Source organism: Pseudopodoces humilis, chromosome 1 (genome assembly GCF_049639895.1).
Source record: "Pseudopodoces humilis isolate 2021_Gansu_Grassland_sample_001 chromosome 1, ASM4963989v1, whole genome shotgun sequence".
NCBI lineage: Eukaryota > Metazoa > Chordata > Aves > Passeriformes > Paridae > Pseudopodoces > Pseudopodoces humilis.
The window spans coordinates 142,326,813-142,348,229 of NC_142200.1; the positions used below are offsets into that span (position 1 = coordinate 142,326,813).

General features: G+C 37.3%; 1 protein-coding gene across 5 annotated transcripts in view; it reads right to left on the minus strand.

Annotated features, from left to right (window-relative positions):
- Positions 1–21,417, minus strand: part of ZMYND11 (zinc finger MYND-type containing 11) — a 105,222-nt gene that overhangs the window by 44,262 nt on the left and 39,543 nt on the right. For all 5 annotated transcript variants that reach the window (XM_014257427.2, XM_005528522.3, XM_088059225.1 and 2 more), the window contains exon 2: positions 16,818–16,952. In XM_014257427.2, the coding sequence (XP_014112902.1) occupies positions 16,818–16,933 (116 nt within the window). In that variant the 5' untranslated portion in view covers positions 16,934–16,952. The remainder of the gene's footprint in view (positions 1–16,817; positions 16,953–21,417) is intronic.

The window sequence follows — 21,417 nt, forward strand, 5'->3', positions numbered from 1 at the left end:
AAAGAACACATAGGGTGCTTGGGCTTGTCTCTGCTATGTCCATTTGTGCCCTTTAAATTACTTTAAACTTGCATATATCTAACACTTCCTATACTATACAGAATGCTACAATGTAGAGAATGTACAATTAATCTTTGTGATGCTTGTTTGTACAACACATTTACGAAAAATGTGAAATTTATATATCACATATGAAACCCCAACAGCTCAAGTTACTGTGCTAAGTGGTTTTTCTCCTTTTCTTGAGTTAACCACAATGATCACACTGTGACAAACTCCCTTGGTGAGAAAAAAAAAACCCACACAAAGCTTTAACTGTGTATATACATGAGATTCAGCTGTGTAATGTTGACCTTTATCTAGTATAATTTGCTCCTAGGCCAACACCAGATATTAACTTGGAGTAAACAACATAAAATTATCTTCTCCCAAATAAAGATGACCTCTCTGCCTTAAGATCATCACAATTCAGGTATTTTAATAAAATTCTGAGAACATATTTAGGAGCTGCTGCACACGGAGAGCTGCAATCGCATGCAATCAGCAGACATGTGAATTGACTTGGAACCAATTATTTTGTGGGCAATATTTTCCTACTTATGGATCTCTTAAAGTTACAGAGCTAACTGAATTTCTCTCCATTTTCGTTTCTCCAGGTACTCTGTATTTACCTGTTTCCTCAGAGAGAAATTTGTAATTTGCCTGCTTTAAGACAAAGCTGTCAGCTATTGTATCCTCACCTTCCTGCTTCGTAATGAATTCCAGCAACCATAATTCCTTTGTGACTGCCATCACAAATACCTTCACAAAAAATGTAATTATGATCACAAGCAAACTCAAGAGAGATTTATTTTAAAGCAGTAGCATTGCATTAAAAAAAGGAGAGTTAAATCATTTCAGATTCTTTTAATAACATGGCTGACAGGAATTTTTAATGCCTTAGAAGTTATAAACTTACAATAAGGAGTGAAGACCACCCCAATAGTCAAGTCTTCAATCAACCCCTCTCTTTGAAGACATTTGCCTTTTGAACTTCTTACTGTTTTGTATGAATAAAGATCTTTCCCTTTCCTTCTTTCACTCTCAGGCTTTTGCTGGAACTGGTTTATGCTAATCTGATATTTTTGTTTTGCTCTAAACTGTATATAAAATCATACAGTAGATTTCTGACTGAGTGGAAGTATATATTTGTATAGTAAATTATGCAATAATCAGAGCAACACAGGACATTTATAAATTTCTGCTTGGTATCAGAGGCATTTAAATAAATGCAGCACGTTTGCAGGATCTTGAGGTTTATTTTTTTTAGGATAAAAAAAATCTGAGAGGCAGATGCTGCCATTTACCATATTTTACAATGTCTGCCATGACATGGTCCAAGCCTAATTGGTATGTGCATGCTAGCACTGTATAAAAGGTAAGCAACAAGAAATAACAATATTCTGAGCAAGTCTGTGTTCCAAGCTAATATATATGAATCTTTTGGTGGTTTGCACATAGGATCAAGGACCAAAATCAAAAGATACGGCACATCAGGTCTATCACCTTGGCTGGATGCTCATCTGCCCAACCCTATCCCCCTCTACTTCTACAGAAAACAAAACTCAACATGAGCACCTCTTCAAGTGGGATTAAACACCACAAATGAGTCTTCAAAGTTATCCAAATTCCAAGGTCTGAACCAGGCAGAGACTCAAGTCTATTTACTTCGCTTTCAAACAGAGTGCAAGTGAACACCACTGGTCTATAGAAGCATAAAGTGTTGAAGCTTAAAAGCCACATTAAAAGAGCTGATTTGCTTATATAATAATGTTACATGTATTTCATATGTGTGTGCATATATGCACATATTTATGCAAACACAAGTAGCTTCTTTAAGTGCAAATTATCCTTCTCAACATGTTACTCTTTTTTCACCAAATTTCCATTTTTAACTCACTACTAACAACCTCCCCAACAGTGCCATAGCATTCATGTGTCTGTAATTAATTCAAGTCCTTAATAGGTCTCAAAATACAGAGAATAGGCTAACTATCATTCTTCCCATTTTACTGACAGAATAAATCAGTCTCTGAGCATGGAAGTGATTTCCCTACACTTATATGGTGGGCTGCTAGAGGTCTGAGAACAGAAATCAGGTATTAACCCAGTGCCATAACCCTCAGGGTATCCTGCTGAAGAATCCATGTATTTTGCACTGCATCATCCCTAGTTGCAGAAACACAGCCCAACCAAATTCTTAAATGTAAGCTACAGGTTTTGTGATTTGTCACTCATACCTCTGAACAGAACAGATATATAATACAAACCAAAAAGCCTTAAACCAACTGTAATCAGCTAAGAGCTTTAATCTGCTTATTTCCACTGTGGCAGGTTGTGCACTAATGAAAAGGAGATCAAGGCTCAGATTCGCCCATTTCTCAAATCCAATCTGTGTTCTCAACCAGAGTGAAAGTACTGCTACCAACTAAATTATCTCCCCATTTTGTCCAGCTGTAAATCAGGAGTAGTAAATTCCCAGTGGCTTTTTGAAGTATACTTTAGTCAATGTTCAGCTTGCGCCACTGGAGAGCCACAATGGCTATGTTCTCTATTTTAAAATAAAATGCTATCAGCTTTCATAGGAAAGAACACAGATGTAAAAAGAATGGTTTTACTTCAAAGAGTAGAACTGCTGTTTGAAAAATCCACCCTCCCCCAAATTTTTATTTTACTCAAACCTGTGAAGTGTACATGGCTAGATATTCACAAAGACAAGAAACAACACTGTAGGGTTTGGATGAAAACTTATATTGCTTCTTTTCAACCAGAAAAGACAGCAGGTAAGCAAAGATGTGACTAAGGCACAAGACTCAAATCAGAAAACTTAAGTTCTTTAATAATGAAATGTGAAAAACTGTCATGACGTGAAAATGCTGAGAACACAGAATAAGTCAAAATCCAGCTCAGAGACACAAACCAAGATGTTTGGAGTCCCAACTACTACGTCAGCCTCATTACTAGATCAGGGAAAAACAATATTGAAATGCCTTTGTGCAGAAGTGACACCACTAATTCACAGAGTGCAAGTCTTTTCCTGGCACTGAACGCACTGAAGCATCTGGCACCAACAAGTTAAAAAACAAGAATGGGAGATAAAGCAATTCCTGACTGCTGCTTTCAATAAAAGCTGATTAGCCTTACCATGGAGCCAGGGAGTTGAAGGAATACTGATTTGCTACACTATTGCCCAGTCCTCCATATCAACAGATTTGGGAATGCAATACAACCCAGTCACAAGAAGTAAAGCAAATACACTCAAATGAGTGAGAATAAGGCACAGAGACAAAGTAAAATCCTCTAAATCAGCAAGCCAGCGCTAATCAGATAGGGGGCTGAAGAAACCATTTCAAAATACAATTTAACTGCTAATCCCTACTATATAAAATGAGGGTCTGTCTGATGAAAAGTGGAGGTTAGGCCTGATAATCTGCATGTTAAATTCAAAATCTCACCAAATGAGGCTGCTTGTCTGTAGAATACTGAAGCAACTGAACTGCTGCTGAAAATTAGAGTGTTTATAGTTCAGTATTTTCTCCATTTATGAACTGGCAGTGCAGACCTCCTTGACATTAGCACAGAAGAATCCAGCAAATCCAGCAAAATTACAGTTTTTGTAATCAACTTCTAAGGGCCTAGTAATGCATGTTTTCAATTATTGCAACACCACTTGGAAAGCAAAGGATAAGGACCTTTAGCATGGAGTTTATTCATTGCCACCCTTAAGCAAACCTCACTGCCATACCATCAAATGTAAATTTAATTGTGGCTACTTTCAGTAACAAGGTACTACAAACAGAATCAGAATATATATATGCATCCATCTGATGGCAAAAGGCAGCCTTTAGAGGAGACTCACAAAGGATAATCATTAATAGATTTGTAGATTATATATGGATGTGATGCTCATCTGTATTTAGTCACAAAATATCAATCAGAGAAACAGTGAAACATCAATTTCAAACCTCTTTGGGACTACAGATGAATGGTAGTCAGGTGTAAATAACAATAAAATATTGTCATATTCTTCAGTTTATATTATTATATTATTAGTGTTACCCGTCATAAAGTCTTGACCACCTCTCAAGCACATGTGGAGGGTAGGGCCTCCAGCATTTCTCAGAGGGGCCACACAGCCACCTGCTGCACACCCCACCTGAGCCACACTGAATGCTGGGGAGGAAAAATATGCAGGGAAACCTGGTATGGGCCTTTCCAGACTCCTTCCTTCACAGCAAGAAAATCTCCTCTAACTCATGCCCTACCTAATGACAACTGGATTTTGCCACCACCTCCCTTTGCTAAACAAACTGGACTGCAGGAGCACCTGATCCACCTCTAAATCACCTGCCTGCCCAATATATATGACATTCCAGAAGCACCAAAGTCTGTCAGCATATCACCAATTCACTCCTAAAACTTCAAAATACTTTTCTCAAATTAGCCAGTGTCCATAATGTCTTTCTATAAAAACCTATATCTAATATATGTGCTTCATAACACACCTTAAAACTAAAGAAAGAAGATTGGTTTGATCTTAGAGGTGTGGAGGAAGCGACTCTAAAGCTGTGATCACCATGGGAGCAAAACAGACACAGAAGTAGCCAGCACTTGCAGGGGATCAGATGGTGCACTTTTCACCTACAGCTGTCACACAGCTCACAACTCCTGCCTGGTGCTCTGCAAGACACAGCATGAAGCTAAACCCTGTTTCAAAGAGTCAAACCTATATGGCTTCAAAATACAGCATGGAAAAATAGCTAACTCTGCTCCCAAAGAGTCCTCTTGAAGGCATCTGTGGTCTACCGAGAGGCAGAAAGTGGTTTAAATGGGCACTGCTGTACTGTAGCCCATACAAGAAAGCTGGGCAGAGAAGGAGGGAAGGTTACTTATGGTAGGAAGCTGACACAGGTATTTAAAAAAAATCTCAGTTTTTCTGAACTCATAAGGACTTGCATTTTCATCCACCTGAACTGAATCAAAAGAAAAGAACTGAAAAAATGTTACAGCAAGTGTATCTGTACAAGACTGAAATAAAATACATATCACAAATAGCTGCAAAAATACAACAAGTGTGGCAAGTGTAGGTAGATGTTAATTTTCATGGCAAACTCTGTAATCTTGGTCTGATCAATTATCTCTCTCTAGGCTGGATGCCTCCACCCTCCCCCAATGCAAAGGGAAGTAGCAGCCTGCCGCTGCCAGCAGACTATCTGCTGATCCAGGGATGAGTTGAGAACTGATAAATTTGAGGTCTGATAAACTGAGATCTGATAAAATTGAGATCTGAGGAAATACAGCAGATCCCATTAAACTTAACTGAAAGTCTGACATTAATTTTAAATGTTAGCTACAGGTACATAAAAATGTCCTAGATTCAGGGACAGACCTTAAGGAATAATACATAAAATAGAAGGAAAGCAGCCAAAAATCTGAGTTTTATATTGTCTTCCTACCTCTAGTGAGAAATTATGCCTTTTCCCTCAGTTTCAGGGCATGACAGCTATTTTATAGAAGGCCCACACATGTCTTTTAAGTTTTTTTTAACATAATTTGCAAAGAATAGGCCAGCTGGTCATACTGAAAGAAAAAGTTGAAAAGATGGCTGTTATTAATTAATTTTTTTTTAAGAAATACAGCTCCATGACATAAGAATTGAAATACACAGGCTCAAAAATCAGGAAACCATCAGCTCTCCTAGTGAAAAGCCAGGTGAATATCTGTGCTCGCAGCTGTATCTCAAGGTCTCACTCTGAAGCTCAGGTTGCCTGCTTCCCCCATGTAGCACCCTGGTACCAATCAACTCCCATAAAACACAGACTAAACATTATGGGTATTTGACACAGATATTCCCTGCTTGCCAGAAACTGAGAGCTGGTCCGAGAGCTGAAGACAGCACAGACACACAGAGAAAGTGGAACTGGCTACAGTGGGGACGTAGCAGCTCACTTTTGTTTTCTAGGACACTTTTTGATATATTTACACTTTCTGAAGTTTCAATTATACGGATTATATTCACTAAGATAAACACAACCAAGGCACAATGTTCTCCCTGTGTATTTATACTCCACAATGAGATGTAGGTATAGGAACAGGCTGCATTTGATTTCCACTGCACTACACATACCAATAGCACATGCACAGACCACGCAGGCACTGACAGCACTCCTGCCTCTGCAATGAAATACTTCTTACATGATCTACATTTTATACGGTCCAAAATTCCAAGAATTACAGAGAAAACATGCATTTACTTTTCCCTCTGACATTAGTATCTGCAACATCCATTTTGGAGACACTTATACTATCCAAGCAGGAAATGTTTTTTAAAATTTGTTTCGTCTCTCCTTTGTAGTCTAGAAAGTCAGAATTTGCATGAATGTGGAAACTAATTTTGTGCAGTGTTTTTATAAAACAAAATGAATGCATAAGCTTGATAGTGCAGCATTGAATTTCAGCAGTTCAGCTAAATTCACATTTGCCTGATGTTTGTGCTGCTGCTGCTAAAAGGAAGCTAAGGGGTGATCATGTTTGTGCGCACTTTAGAAATCCCAGGCACCATGCATGCACCTATAACTATAATCACCTGGGTCATTTCTGTAAAAAGCACAGTAATGTTAACCCAGGTAATTCCCTGATTCAGTATTTTAAACTCCACTCATACTTCACTATATGCTTTAGATTGTGTAACCCACCAGCAAGACCATGAAAAGCAAGAACTTTAGGTACTAAGCCATTCAACTTGTATCCAGAAAACTCTCCCCACCACCATCTTATGGAACTCATCTGAAAAAGGGCTCTCCTCTCATTTTTCCAGCCTAAAAGCTCATATGTGACAGTGCTGGTAATGCACACGTGCATGCACTGAGCACGACTGGCAAACAAGCACTCATGGTTCGGGGGCACTGCATGCACAGGTACAAATGCTCGTGTATCTGGGCCACTATTCCACCCAGCTCTTTTCTTTGGATGTACTGAAGAGACAAACAAGTATTATGTGACTCAGAATGTAACATCTTAGCTAATACCTTGCAAATTAAATATTTAGTCAGCTCATATTGAGCATCTCAATTCAAAACATGTTAAAAAAATGAAGCCGGATGCTTTCATCACTCAGTTTTTTAGAGCTTTCTATCTAATTTAAGTTCCATTCTTATCTGAGTTAAAACCTTTCTGGTTTTGGGGTTGGTTTTTTTGTGTGTGCATTTTTTTTTTTTTTTGTTACATTACTTTCAGTCTAGCTAAGTTTCAGAATCATCACTATGTCACACAAATGTTCACCTTATTACCATCTAGGGAACAGCACAACGGCTGGAAAAGCCATCAGAGCAGGGCTGCTGCTCTTGGTGATGATATTGTTTATATGAATGGGAATATGAAACCACAGCCTAAAATAGATGGTATGAGTAGTGCTTTGGAGATCATTCTCTCTCCACTGATTACAGAGAAAGCCTTGATGAGCACTTCAGGTCAGATAACAAGCTGTTAAATGGCCATGTCCCACCAATTTTTATCTCTTACTTCTAACAGAAAGTCACATTTATTTACAGCAAAGAAACAAAACACAAGCTAGAAGTTCCACTTTCAGTTATTACAATGATGCTATGATTTGGGCAAAAAACATAATTGTTGTGACATAAAAATTGTTTTGCTTTTAATGATTAGAAATAAAGGTAGCCTTTTATGTATTTTTCTGTGTAAACTTACACAATTTCAAGACGAATATTAATGGCAGTATGGAGTACATGAAAATGGGGACAGTGATTTTCAAATCAGTTCCATCCCTTTCCTTCTCAATATTCCTACTAGAGCTCATAGTTTGCACGGATTATATTAAATATTGAATATTACAGATTTTATAGTAACACTTAATAAGAGGAGTTAAAATGAGTATGCACTTACTAACAAACATCAAACAAGGAGTATGGCTGTGGTTAATAACAATGTGTTTGTGCTGTTACTGTGAATCATTTTATTTACCATACTCATGTTCAGCCCAGAGATGACCTCACTTACCAAATCAATGAAGAACATTGACCTCTGAGACAGAAAAAGAAAAATGCCACATTAGCAATATCATGTAAGAGCATTCCTAGGAGAAGAATTATTAGATAAGGAAAATTGATCAAGCAAAATTCATCAGAACATCTGAGAACTTATTTATTTTTTTCAGAATGAACTGTAGGAACAAGATGTGCCTGCAGTAATATTTCTGATCAAAGCAAATACACAAAAAACTCCACCTCAAGCTCTAGTTCTCAACAAAATAGTCATTTATGCTAAACCCTTACAGGTATAATGATTAGACAGCCAGCTACAGCATCCTTTCCCTTCCCTGTATTCCGCATAAAGCAGGAGAAAAAGGCAGTGAGGCTGGAGCAATCTGTCAGTCTCCTGGTGAAGGGTTTTCCACATCAGACACTGAACTAGTCTTTGACAGCCAGCACTGGAAAGCAGACCCAGCAATTCAGGAAGCAACAGGGGAAAATGCCTCAGTACCAAGCTGATGGAAAAATCATCCCATAGAAATTAGAAGTAACACTGTTTAATACATGTGAACTTCTTTTTATATATTCCTTTAACCAGTTTAATTAACATGATTAAATAGAATTGTTGCACAAATCGAAGAAATAAGCTGTATCAATAAAGGAGCTCAGTGGGAAAAAGTAATTATTAATACACATTATAAACTTAAGATAATACTTCAACCAAATGTACTAATTTAGCAATTTTAATTCCACTACTACTTGGAGCAAATTCAGATATAGAAATGCACTTTTTATAAGAAAAGTTTACATTTTTTCCTGCAATGCCTGTTTCCACTCTCTTTAGTCACTTATGTTTAAAGGCAGCACTTCAAATGGACCATTAATATGAGCAATATTAAAACTAAATAATATCCAAACCAAAAAATAACTCCAAAATCTTATACAAAATTAAGATTACACACCCTATAAACAGACAGGTAAAAGTTGTATGGTGAATCTATCTATCTACAAAGAACAGGTGAAATTCAACGAACATATGCCATTGTGAACACCCTTTGTGCAATTAAATCACAATCTTTCATTTCTTCTTAAGATTTTTGTAAAAACAGTTTAGCTTAGTTTCTTACTTTTCTTTCAACTTTTTTTTTAACCTGGGTATTAAAAGATATTATTAGCTTGGTGAATATTACCTCATTGGTCAGTCTTAGTACAAATTTACAAGCAAATCTCTGTATCAGTTATGATGCAATAACAGGTGAGAACCCCTGTACTTTCCTACACATATGCAACTCTCAGTGTTCTTTTTGTTACTTTATGGAATACAGCTGAGCTTTTGAAAATACACAACAAATTTAACCTGAATCCATCATTTAACCTCACTGTGAAGCCATCAGTATAAAAAATTAATATGTCAAACAAGTCAAACGTTTTGGTGTCCAGCACATTTTTCTGCAATGTAGTGCTATGCTTGTAACTGCTAGTTATGCATCCATAACACAATTTTTATATATGACCAAAGTACTTGTACTAAAAATTCTGTTATTAGGGAATCAGATGATCAATTTTAGACTGGTTTTTGTTTTATTAATATAATGATTTTTAACTAAATTGGTCAAAATATTGCTGAAAAAGCAGAGAAGACTTTTGTTTTCTGCAGTATGAGCTCTGACTAAGGATTTACAAGCCTTAAAACTCCAAACTCAGTTCATTCTCTTGATTTAACATAAAAACAGTGTTCTGAAAACAGAAAAACCCCACACTGGTTTGGAACTTACTTAAAGAAGTAGCTGAAGTTTATCATGAGAAACAGAGAAGGAAAGTAAAAGAAATTACAAAGGAGATTGATATAGTGGAGTCAGACAGAAAAAAAAGTGCCTTGTCTTTACCTGTAACAGGAAACACATGAGGTATTGAAAACTAAGAGTTTTTTACTCTGTCACCTCCAAGTGATGTATTCTGTAATGCATATTATCTATAATTCTGCCAATCCAATACAAAATGAAGTGAGTTTTCTCACAGGTGAACACTGAATAGACAGGCAGCCTCGGGAAGCGACTATGTAGACTGCTGAGGAAGTATCATGCTTTCTATTATCAGACCTTGTACTCCACACTTTTGCTTACCCTTGCATAACTAGGAATTGCTATTACATTGCATATCACAGTCAAAAAGTCTTCAGTGTACTGGCCAGGGTTTCAGTAACACTGTTTTCTTCAAATAGTCACATTTAAAACATACATGAAAATGATGTACAGATATGGAAAAGAAGCCAGTAACTCTGGTAAAAAGTGAACTTGAGTGATCACTGCATTCTCCTGCATAACAGGAGGATGTTCTACTTCAAACAGTTGCTTTCAGGTAAGCCTGCTCTCCAGCAACAAAAAGATATTTTAGGGGAATGGCTTGACAAAGGTTAAGAAACCAACAAAGGAAAAAAAAACCCATTTCTAAGCTTGTATTTCAACCAAAGAAATATCAGGTGGTACAATACTTCTGTTCATACAAAGTTTAACAACAGGATTATCTAGTTATAAATCCAGAGGCATCTGCTCTTCTCATCTTTCCTATTTCAAAAATACTATTTTTGTTTATGCATAACTGTTTAGTTGCAACATGTAGAATACTAGGAAGACTTAAATTTTCATCAAAAGTACTATGAATAGTAACAGGTTTTTTTTTCCTAGTAAATATCTAAGCTTCAAATAAACAATTTTCTTTATTAATTAAACTTGTTCTTCCAATTTTTTTCTTGCCATTTCATCACATATTCTTTTTTATACACTTGTGTGATTATTCCCTATCCATTCAAATTGCTCATTTTCTTATTTATACTCTGTTGCATTTATTCTGTACCTGAGAATAAATTGCTCATTCTCAACTTAAATCACTGCTTCTGTAAAGTGTTTTCTGTTAAAGTAGACAGAAAGAAAGGGAACAGCAAAATAACTAAGGCAACAAACCCAGATATATGAACATAGCTCTTCTCAGACATTGACTAGAAAAATTCCAAAGACTGATATTTGGAGAAGAAATCCCTCTCCTAGGTCCAAATGTCAAACTGAGAGGATCACATACTCAATCTATGACTTTTACCAACTCCATCTCAACTCTGGGACCAGAAAATCTCATTATTTTACAGTAATCTTTCATACTCAGTAATTCTTTTCTGGCATGCTTTCCCATCAATGCTGATTAATGTCAGTCTGCACAGAGCTAACAGAGTCTACTTTACACTGGCTTGGGTTCTGCTCATTTCTGTTTGACGTTCTGACTGAGCTGCACCTATATTAAATTACAATATAGCAAGAATGAATCCACAGAACAAGTATGGGAAAAACAGCTGTGATCATCTAGGGACCTAGTACTGCCCCATCCTATTTGAAAGCCAATTAAAAAAGATGAAAGTCTTTGTATCTATTAATGAAAAAAAAAAAAATCTTGTATCACCAATGGGATAAAACAGCTTTCTGATTGATAGAACAGATGGTTTTGGTATCACTTTATCTGAAAATAATATAAAGTGTGGAATTATAGCATTATCAGTTTTATCCCAGCTAATGGTCTATCCATCAGCTTCATTGCCTCCAAAGTTGGGATACCTCTACCTTGTGTCCTACAGCCACTCTTGGTTTCATTCCCTAACTTATTCTCAGGCTCTTTTCTGGAGAAAGAAAGACAAGTTCTCCCTCCAGGGAAAAAGCAAAGCATGGCCCAGGGCTTGGTTTGCTCATGACAAAGATCCCAAATGTGAACCATGCCAACAGTGGCTCCTTCTGCCAAGGGCACCCAAGCCATTTGCAGCACGCTGTGTGTCCTCAGATGCCTGCACATCCGTGCCCAATGGCAAACTATCATGTCTCTATCTTCAGGTTTCAAGAATAGCATTGCTGTGGGCTGTGTTATTTTTGGAGCTTAGAACTGAGGAACCACACACACATAGAAAACAAACAAAGAATATGTCAGGGCCAAAGAAACATTCTGTGAGCCAAAAGCAAGGAGGTGTAGCCCCAGCTCCAGAGAGTGCCAGAGCATTTCCTGTCACCACAGAGATGGTATAGACACAGCCTATAGAAGGGACAGAGAGAGAAGCTAATCAACTTAATTAATCATGAAATGCAACAAAGGGAGAGAGGAAAAAAATCATGAGGAAGGATGTGAGGAAAAAAATTGTTTTGGTTCTTTACATTAGTCCTCATGGAATAGTTTAGAAACCAGAATAATTATCTGTTTATAATGAAAAAAAATCTTGAAAGCTGACAATAATAGTTCTAGCATACCAGATTTGCCAACTGGGTATGTTAATAACATTAACTTAATACTAATGAGCTATGAACTAATCATAAAGGTTATGAAATGTTCATATATTGCTACTGAGGAAACCAAGTATTTTCTGAGAAAAGGGGTACATATTTAATTAATAGTTAATTAAATCTTAGGAGTCCAATTACCTGCAAGGGAATTATAGAGAAAACATATAAAAGGAACTGGAAGACTGGAATAGCCAAAAAAAAGAGAACTTTAAAAACATGTCTGTACAGAAATACTTACCAATCTGCTACGCAACTGAATGTCAATAATTTATCCTACTCATCTAAATATGCATGCCTTTTTCCCAGTGTATTTTAAGGCATTTTATTCCATAGAATCAATTATTGAGGTTACCCCAAAACCAGAACAGATGGAAGATAATGAGGAAAAAACAGGAAGTCAAAGTATAGTCATAATTTGTAACACAATTTAGGGATGAACAATTTGTCAGGCTGCACTCTTGACAGAGGATTCACAGGATATGGAAAGCCATTTCTTCACTAGTGTCTACAGCAAAACTAATACCAATAACGACCATCTAAATAATTGATACACTATGGTCAAATTATCCCAATATCAAGCCTAGACAGAAGAATAAGTCATATTTCTTGATAAATACCTCTTAGAAATGTAATTTTATTATTAAGATATGGGGTGATTTAGAAACACTAGCTAGTTTTTGTAGTAAAATTTTAAACTATTGCAATTCATTGACTTGAGATACCCTGTGACAATATAAGCCAGGAGAGAATATTTATTTTCTGTACCTTTACAGAAATGCTACCACTGCCTTCAAGTGAACTCTCTCATTAAATAAAAATGCATGGAATATACTGAAGCTTATGTACAAAGGTAGGAACTCAAACATATATTTTAAAGTCCTCTTCCAAAGGTAGTTTGCATTCAGAGTACTAATTCCTTTAAATTCGCATCACTCTTGCTTCTTGTTAGTATTGGTTTTCCGTCCTTCATTCAGTTTTCAAGTTACTGAAGAATGCGTCTCTCCAACACATGAAAAGTGCATTTCCAACTACAATGTATCCTCACAGGAAGTCAGTAAAACTGCAGAAGCCCTTTCATATGATGATTTGTCAAGGTTTTTTTTTTCTGAGACATTGAGTCTGCACAGTGTGGTCTCTTTCCTACCAATGCCTTAAGTATTTATATAACACTCCAATTAACTCTGTCATACTCTTACCATTTTTACAACAGCATTTTTAATTCTTTACAAAAACAGACATCTTTCCTGTGCTTCTTACTTCTCTGCATGCAATGACTTTTCTAAAAAAAATTGCCAGAAGTTCAAAAAGCTTACTAATTAATTTCTTAAAGGCTCTAACTTGCATATTCAAATTTGCCAAGTGACTCTTCCCTTGATGTAAGACAGTTTTCAATCACTACTAATCACGCATTTTTCTGTTCTTGCCTTTCCCCCTCATCAATTTAAAAAGTAAAGCATACTTGATCTAGTCTACTTTTAATTAAAGGGCCTCTTTCCTTATAGGTTTTTCCTGATAATATCAGAAGTACCTTCTAGTGCTCTAGGCTCCTCCTACACTATCCTCCTACTCTTATGTTCTCAACAGAAAATGTGTGCCTAGTTCGGTAGATTTTTCTTGTCTACTCTCCACTGACAGTATTTTCTGGAAGTCTTCCTTTACCCAAGTAATCTTATATCAATTATACTTAAACTGCACAGGTAACAATTTGCATATTTGCATGTGTTATATAAATTTGTCTGTTTTGCATATTGAGTTGAAACAGTTCATAATCTACAAATAATGAATCCTCTTTTTATATTACGAACATTTCCTCCCAAGTCATCAAAAGTAAATGTTCCTTGAGATGTACAGTATCTTCTACTCAGCACCAGAAGACTTAGAAAATTAAGAATTAAATTAAATAAACAAGAATAGATAAAGGAGAGCGAGACAACCATGCTGAATGCACATTAGGAGATGAGCCAACAAATATATTTGCTTGAAAGTAGCAAACCACCTAATGAAGAAAGCAACAGTTCTTCACAGCAATTTGCTATAAAGGTGTTTAGACTAACAGGTCACAAAGTACGCAGGACAACATGTCTCTAGCAGCAAATGAATGCTTAAATCAGGAGAAAAGAAAATCCATTCAAAAACCAAATCATGAATCACGTTGTCAACATGTGAAGTTCTCTGAAAGTACCCATTTGTCATCCACTATATGACACATAGGAACACTGTTACTTACCTTAAATATGGATTTATGGATTTATAAAAAAAAAAATTCTCTTACTGTTTTTTATGTATTCTTACTCAGGAATATGACATGCTTCCAATGTCAGTCATTATAACTTTCTATTATTCCCAAGAGGTATTAACACTTCTAAAAAATGTTACTAGTACAAATATTAAAACTCTCCTTTTAGCTCCAACTATGTACATATGCTCATAATTTTGAATTTTGACCACTGGCTTTGAAAATTGTTAGTATTCATATGTTTGCCTACATGCCCAGACACTGATTGATCTTTTAAGGAATTGCAGTTGACCTGACCAAATGATTTTGAGCCTGGAAGAATATATTAGCTGCTCAGTTTTCATCAGAAGAGATATTCTGATGCCATGGTAATTTTGGAACTTTATTTTGAATATTATGTATTATGCATACTCATTTACTATGTCATCTGTGTTTCTTCATCAACCACTAGTACCATACAGCAATTCAAAGGTCTTTATCATTTCCTTGTCAAAAGTTATCTCCACAGGAATGTCACGTAATAGAAACTAGATCAGTGTTTATCACTCTTGTCACTGATGTGCATGGGGAGAATTTACAATGCCCAAGCATTTTTTGGATTACTCTTCACTGCTAACAACTTGTTCATCTTTCTCAAAGTACTAAGGCTTCTTGTATTTAAGTTTAGTCACTTATTTTTCTTCTGATTGGAAATGAGTCATACAATCTGGTTCTAGACTTTTTTAAAAAATCAAACTACCCATCAGTTACCAAGAGCAGTAATTCTTTTTCTAGTATCTGATTATTTGTTTTCTTAACCCTTTTGTAATGATTTGTCTGACCTAACTTTACCCAGCTAAATGTTATTCCCACTATCTTAAAGTAGGCATCTCTCATAAGACTGGGATGAATTCCCAGCTAGACATGCCTGTCTCCCTTTATTATATCTAAAAAGAGCACAAACAGCTAACAAACTCAGCTAATATGTAGCCTAGAGCAAGTAATTTGAAATGTTAAAACAGAAAGTGTATAGCATTAGTTTACCCACTTGTCTCCTTGGAGACATGATGAAAATATGTATATATGCTTTAATGCTTTCTAAAACTCCACTGCGACCTCAAAAGTGAAATTCCCTAAAATACAATCTCCTTCCAAACCCTCTTGGAATTCCCAATCTCTGGAAAAGTGCTTTTCAGTTTGATGGTCCATTTTTCTTCTTGTAGAAGCCAAGTACACATTAATTCATTTGGGATGTCATCTTTCTTCCTGCACTTCACTGTCCATTATGTTTGGAGAATCTGAACTGTTACACTTCCACTTATGAAGCCAGTTTTGCCTGTCACTACCACCCCAGAACTTCCAAAGTCTGTCAGCAGACCCTTGTCATGGACCATGTTATAATGATTTTCACTTCGTTAGTCACCTGCATTGTTTGCAACTCTCCCCGTTAGTGGTCTCTGGCTTCATTATCAGTTCACATTGGTTCTGGCAACTGAAGAGTTGCCAGCTGGTTACTTTAGTTCTTTTAAATTATTCATATTGATTACTTTGACTAATGTGACGTACATGTCAGCCTGAAAATGCAGACAAAGCAGAGAGAGTCACAAAGCCCTCTGTTTTTATTACAGTGGCTGCTACAAGTAATATCGTAGACCAGTGCAAGCTCCACAGAACAAAGAATATATATTTCTGTGTGTATCCAGCACCTAATACACCTTGATGAATATTTTAACAGTATTAATCAAACGTGGTAATCATCTTATGTCTTTTCTAATAGCATCTTATGCACATCTCAGCAAATATGGCTTCTTATTTATTTGAGCACCCTAACACTTCAGATTTCTCTTTGCCTTCTGGGAAAGTCCTACACTAACCTCTCACATTTTCCTAAAGAAATAGATTATTCACAGATTTTATTAACCTTTTCTCCTTAACTGTTATATCTACTTTTTGTATTTTGACCAAGCTATCAACTCCAAAATGCTAAATTCAATTAAAGTACTAGAAATGTTACATATTTCCTAATGATGCTTATGCAAAACAAATACAAGGTAAGATCTCACTTCGATGAATTAAACCTCACTTTTGGATCTTCAGGTGTTCACTTTGGTAAATTTGTTTTTTTATATATAATTGATTAGCAACATAGAATTGCATGTAACTCTTTCACAGTCTCTCACAATGTTTACTATCTCTGTCTCTATGGGCTTTTAATAGTATCAACCTTCCCTCTCACCAAGACTTTTTTTGGAGCAGGTCACTTACTTTGTAATACGGTCAATGTTAGCAATTTGCTTCTGGTTCCGGATTATTTCTATGGCTGCCCAAAGATGCTGGATAGCTTTTGTATCTGCCTGTCGTCTCTTCGTTAGGCGTGCCATGACCTGTTTACCCGGTCAGCTGCAGACAATAAATAAAAAAAAAATAATAAAAAAAAATACACCAAAAAGTTAACCAAGAATTACAAAATAAATTACATGAAATATGATTACAAGGAAAAATGTGTTGTTGCATAGCCATTAAATTTGTGTATAACAACATGCTTTCAAGTGTTTACAGAGCAGTAAAAAGAGAAAAAATGTTATCTACAAGAACCCCTTTCACATAATCTAAACAGAAGACAAAAGGCAAGCAGTAAAATATATGAAATCAATAAATTTAGTTCATATCTCAGTTCCCTATATTTGGTAAAAATGCGAAACGACCCTAGCCTGAAGCTGCCACAGCCTCCCACATTGCCCAAGAGGGCGAATGGTACTTGACTGCATCATACAGCATAAGCATGAATTCTGACACACAGAAAAAGCTGGACACACAGTTTAACATAAAACACAGTTCTTGGAGCATTACCTTCATGCTCTTATCATTTACAGGTATTTTTAAAAAGTCTATTCTATGAGGGAAAACTAGAATTATATTTTCATGGATGAGAAATATTAAAAAAAAAATTTTGGAGCAGTTCCATTTTCTGTAACATGCTAAAACCCAACAGGACCAAAGTGCTTCTGATGGCATTTACCCATCTAACCAATCCTGAACAGGAACATAATGAGCATCTGGCTTTGTTTACAAATTTTCCAAAAGCTGGAGGCAATGAGTACAGATAAGCCATAAATCGCCTACAGCTCTACTACAGGCACCGAATCCCTTTTTAAAAGCTTAACGATGCATTTTGATCACTAAATAACTTTCTTCCATTGCCACCACTTTCTCAATGAAAAAATGACTGATTTATGAGTGCTACCAAGGTCTATAATTTATTTTAGAGCTCTGTCCTCAGAATGAACTCTGTGGTATGCACGCGGATATTTGTAGCTAGCAGAATATTAACTTCAGTAACCCAAAATAATACAAAAAATGCAAAAAAATTTCACCATCTGTGCAATGTTAAAGATGGGAATTTAAGTACTAAAAGTATCCCTGCTCTCAAATTCAGAAAAATGAAGCAGATTTGAGTATTCTATCAGTTGCAGCAATGTAATTTTCAAGTCCATGGGACCTACAGTTACTTATCAAAGAAGGCTCTCAAGTTTTAGATCTGATATAAGCTCCGTGACACTCACTAACTTTACAAGGTGCAATGAAATGAATGGCAACATTCAATTATTAAGGATAAGACATAATTTAACAGCATTATACTTTATGTTATGTAGCCCATTTAAAGAGAAAAAAAAAAGGAAAAAAGATGATGATGAGAAGTGGTATGTACATGCCCAGGTCCATGAGGCATTCCTGGCTGCAGGAGATATCAGGGAAGGGCAGAACAGAGCAGCACATGAGAAGATGTGATGTGGTCACACATCGATGCCACATTTCAGCTTCAGAAATCTCCTCCCTCTGGGGTTAAAAGCAAGGGCAACTAGAGGGATCCCCCAGAAAAAAAAGGCCAAGAATACAGTTTTGATGGAAGGATAAGAGGGAATGTGACAGACATACAGCTAAGAGTGACAGCAGTAGATAGCATCGCCTGACAATGATTCAGAGAAAGAAAGTCTCCATTGGGAACAGCAGGAAAAGACACTGCATCCCTGTGAGCTCCTCTGCATTCATTTCACAGAACATGAGGCCACTGCAAGTTAAAAAAAACCCCTGCCAATTTGTAAAAGAAACATGTAACTATTTATAGAATTTAATTTTTAAGAGAAATAGAGTAAATCACAAATCTTAACACAAAGCCCAATAATCTTTACAGACCTATTGCTTTAAGATAAAACTTCTTTCCTAACACAGACATGACTGAAAGATCATTCTTCTTATTCCAGCTCTCTACAAATTCTTTGCTACAAAAGCTGTCAGACTATATGGCAGCCAGCAAGCCGGACATGGGGTCTCTTGCACAGCATCACATCCCCATGTGAGGAGCAAGCGCTTGTCCTTCTTGACCCCGATAGCAGTGTGAAACAACAGACTAGTTCTCAGTTTATTTAGTAATCCCAACTCCTTTAAAAATAGTCACTGTTTTTGGCAGCCCAGCATATGGCTGCCGTGTGAGCGTCGCACCCGGCTCAGGGGACAGTGGGGTTTTCTCTCACAGCCCTGTGACGCCTGTGCCCAAGGGCCTCGCACAGCGCAGGGTCCTGGGGAAGCCACCTGTGCATGGCCCCATGGCCCCGCTGGGCAGCCAAAGGGAAGGCTGGCCTTTGGGGATAAGGAATTCCCACTTCTCTGGGGTGGGAGAAGAAGCCCATGCTCGAGGCAGGGAGAGTGAGAGTAAAGGAGCACTGTGACCACGAGTTCCTGAAGACCTGTGGCTGCAGAGTGGCAAAGGCCCTATGGGATCACTGTTCCCTTTGGAATGTGCTTTCAGAGTAAAGTCTCCAGCCAGCCCCTTGCCCCATCCACGTGGGCTGTGTTGGCTTGAAGCAAGCCCAGGCCATGCCCTGGACTATGGCTAACTCAGCCCTCAGGACAGGCGTGCACCTCCCATCCCTAAATGCTGCAGGGCTGCCACATCACTGGGCGTCAGACATCACCCCAAAACACAACCCATGGCTGGCCCCCAATGGGCTGGGCCCCAATGGGCTGGGCCCCTGCTCCCACTGCTGCACACACGGCCACGGCTCTTCCCCTCTGTTTGTCTGGAAATAACGGCAATAGGGGCACACATGGGACACAGCAATCACACCTGTTCTATTTCCTTTTTTTTTTTTTGTCTATTCAAGATACAATAATTTTAGCAGGTGTTCTGCCTTCAAAGAATATTCATTTCACTTTCATAACTTTGGTTCACTATTTAAGGACACTTTCACTAAACTCAGGAGTTGACACTCTACTACTGAAATAGCACTTCTTACACACCATATTGCCAAAAATACAAAAATAGGCTTGTTGTTTTTTTCCAAAAGCTCAGACTACTTTAGTGTTATTTTAATCTTTTAATTTTATGGTGTATAAAAAAATACAGAGTCTTCTTACATTACAGAAAAAGATTACAAGATTGTGGCATATTTCTTGCTGTTCATTGCAGTCACTCTTCCTCTATGGTAAAACTAACCACAACAGTCTACTCCCTGCACTCCTGCAAAAATATAAGCAGTTTTCTATATTATTACAATATTTTAAAGGGAACTTGAATCCAGCTGTTAATAGTTCATACAATGCCTTTGAGTGCTACTTCCAAGCAACAGAAATCCTCCCAGCGTCTCCACAGGAACAACTTACTCATGCAAATAGTAGTTTACATTTTAACAGGAGACATGTTAGAATCTTAAATCTGTATTTATCACTCCCCTTATTTTCTTATGTGTAGGTTCACACACACAAACACAGGAGAGAACGAGCATAAACATGCGGTGTGTGTATGTGTAAAAATCTATGGCTCAGAGGTTAAGTATCAAAAGAGGCTGATTCACTCATGCAGTCTTTTAAAGAAGTTCAAAGTCCAGAGACTCTTTAAAACCACAATACTGGATTGTACATTTACAGATAAATGCTTGGAAATGTTACTCATCCTCCTCTTTTGCTATAGCATTCATTTAAAAATCCTGGAAAGAAAAGCTTAAAGCTGAAGTAAACATTCATTTCCTTTGTATGATTTGCTGGGCACTATGCTCATTTAGCTATGGTATGCCCTGTCCATACAAAATTATTTGCTCCATGCCACTTCATGTTTTCTTAGCAAGTTTATGGTAGGATGCAGCTTCTGAGAGAAGGCTGCCAAACACAGATGACTGAAAATCTAGGAATTTGTATCAGCAGGATCTGTCTTAGATACTGTAGGCATCCATGAGACCTGCAGAATACAAGAAATATCCTCCTAAAAGAGAAAGTTTTATGCGGCTGATGCACCAGTTCACATACTTCCATCACACCCTCACTCACACAGGGCCTAAAACAAATTATTGATGTTCTCAATTTCCAACTCTAACTTTTCCTCATGCACTCTGAGTATGGTTTTACTGTACTTTGTATTTGGAATCCCTCTTTATTGTCCTAAACACATTCTGAAAAGTATACCACTTTTCTGTGTGCAGCTTCCCTTGAGAGCCAAATGTTATCCACACTCCTTACAGGCAGGCTCAATGAATACAAAGATAACACACACACAGCAAAGCTTATCTTCCCTGGGTCCCCAGCGCAGCCTCACTGCCACGTGGCAGCAGTGGCACAGCAGTGGCAAGGCGGGCACTGTCAAAACAACAAGGCTACCAGTCATTAGCACACACTTGGCTGAACCAAACGCTGTACAGCTGTCTGCTGCAACAGTGGTGGATACGGAAATCTGAACTGCAAGTCAAAATAACGAAAAATCACCTTGCAGCACGTCAAGGAATTTAGCCCAAGGAACCTCCTGACCTGCTGCTTGCATCCAGTTTAGCAGATACTATCAAGTACTAAGTTTAGCTAGAAAACTCTCCCTACACAC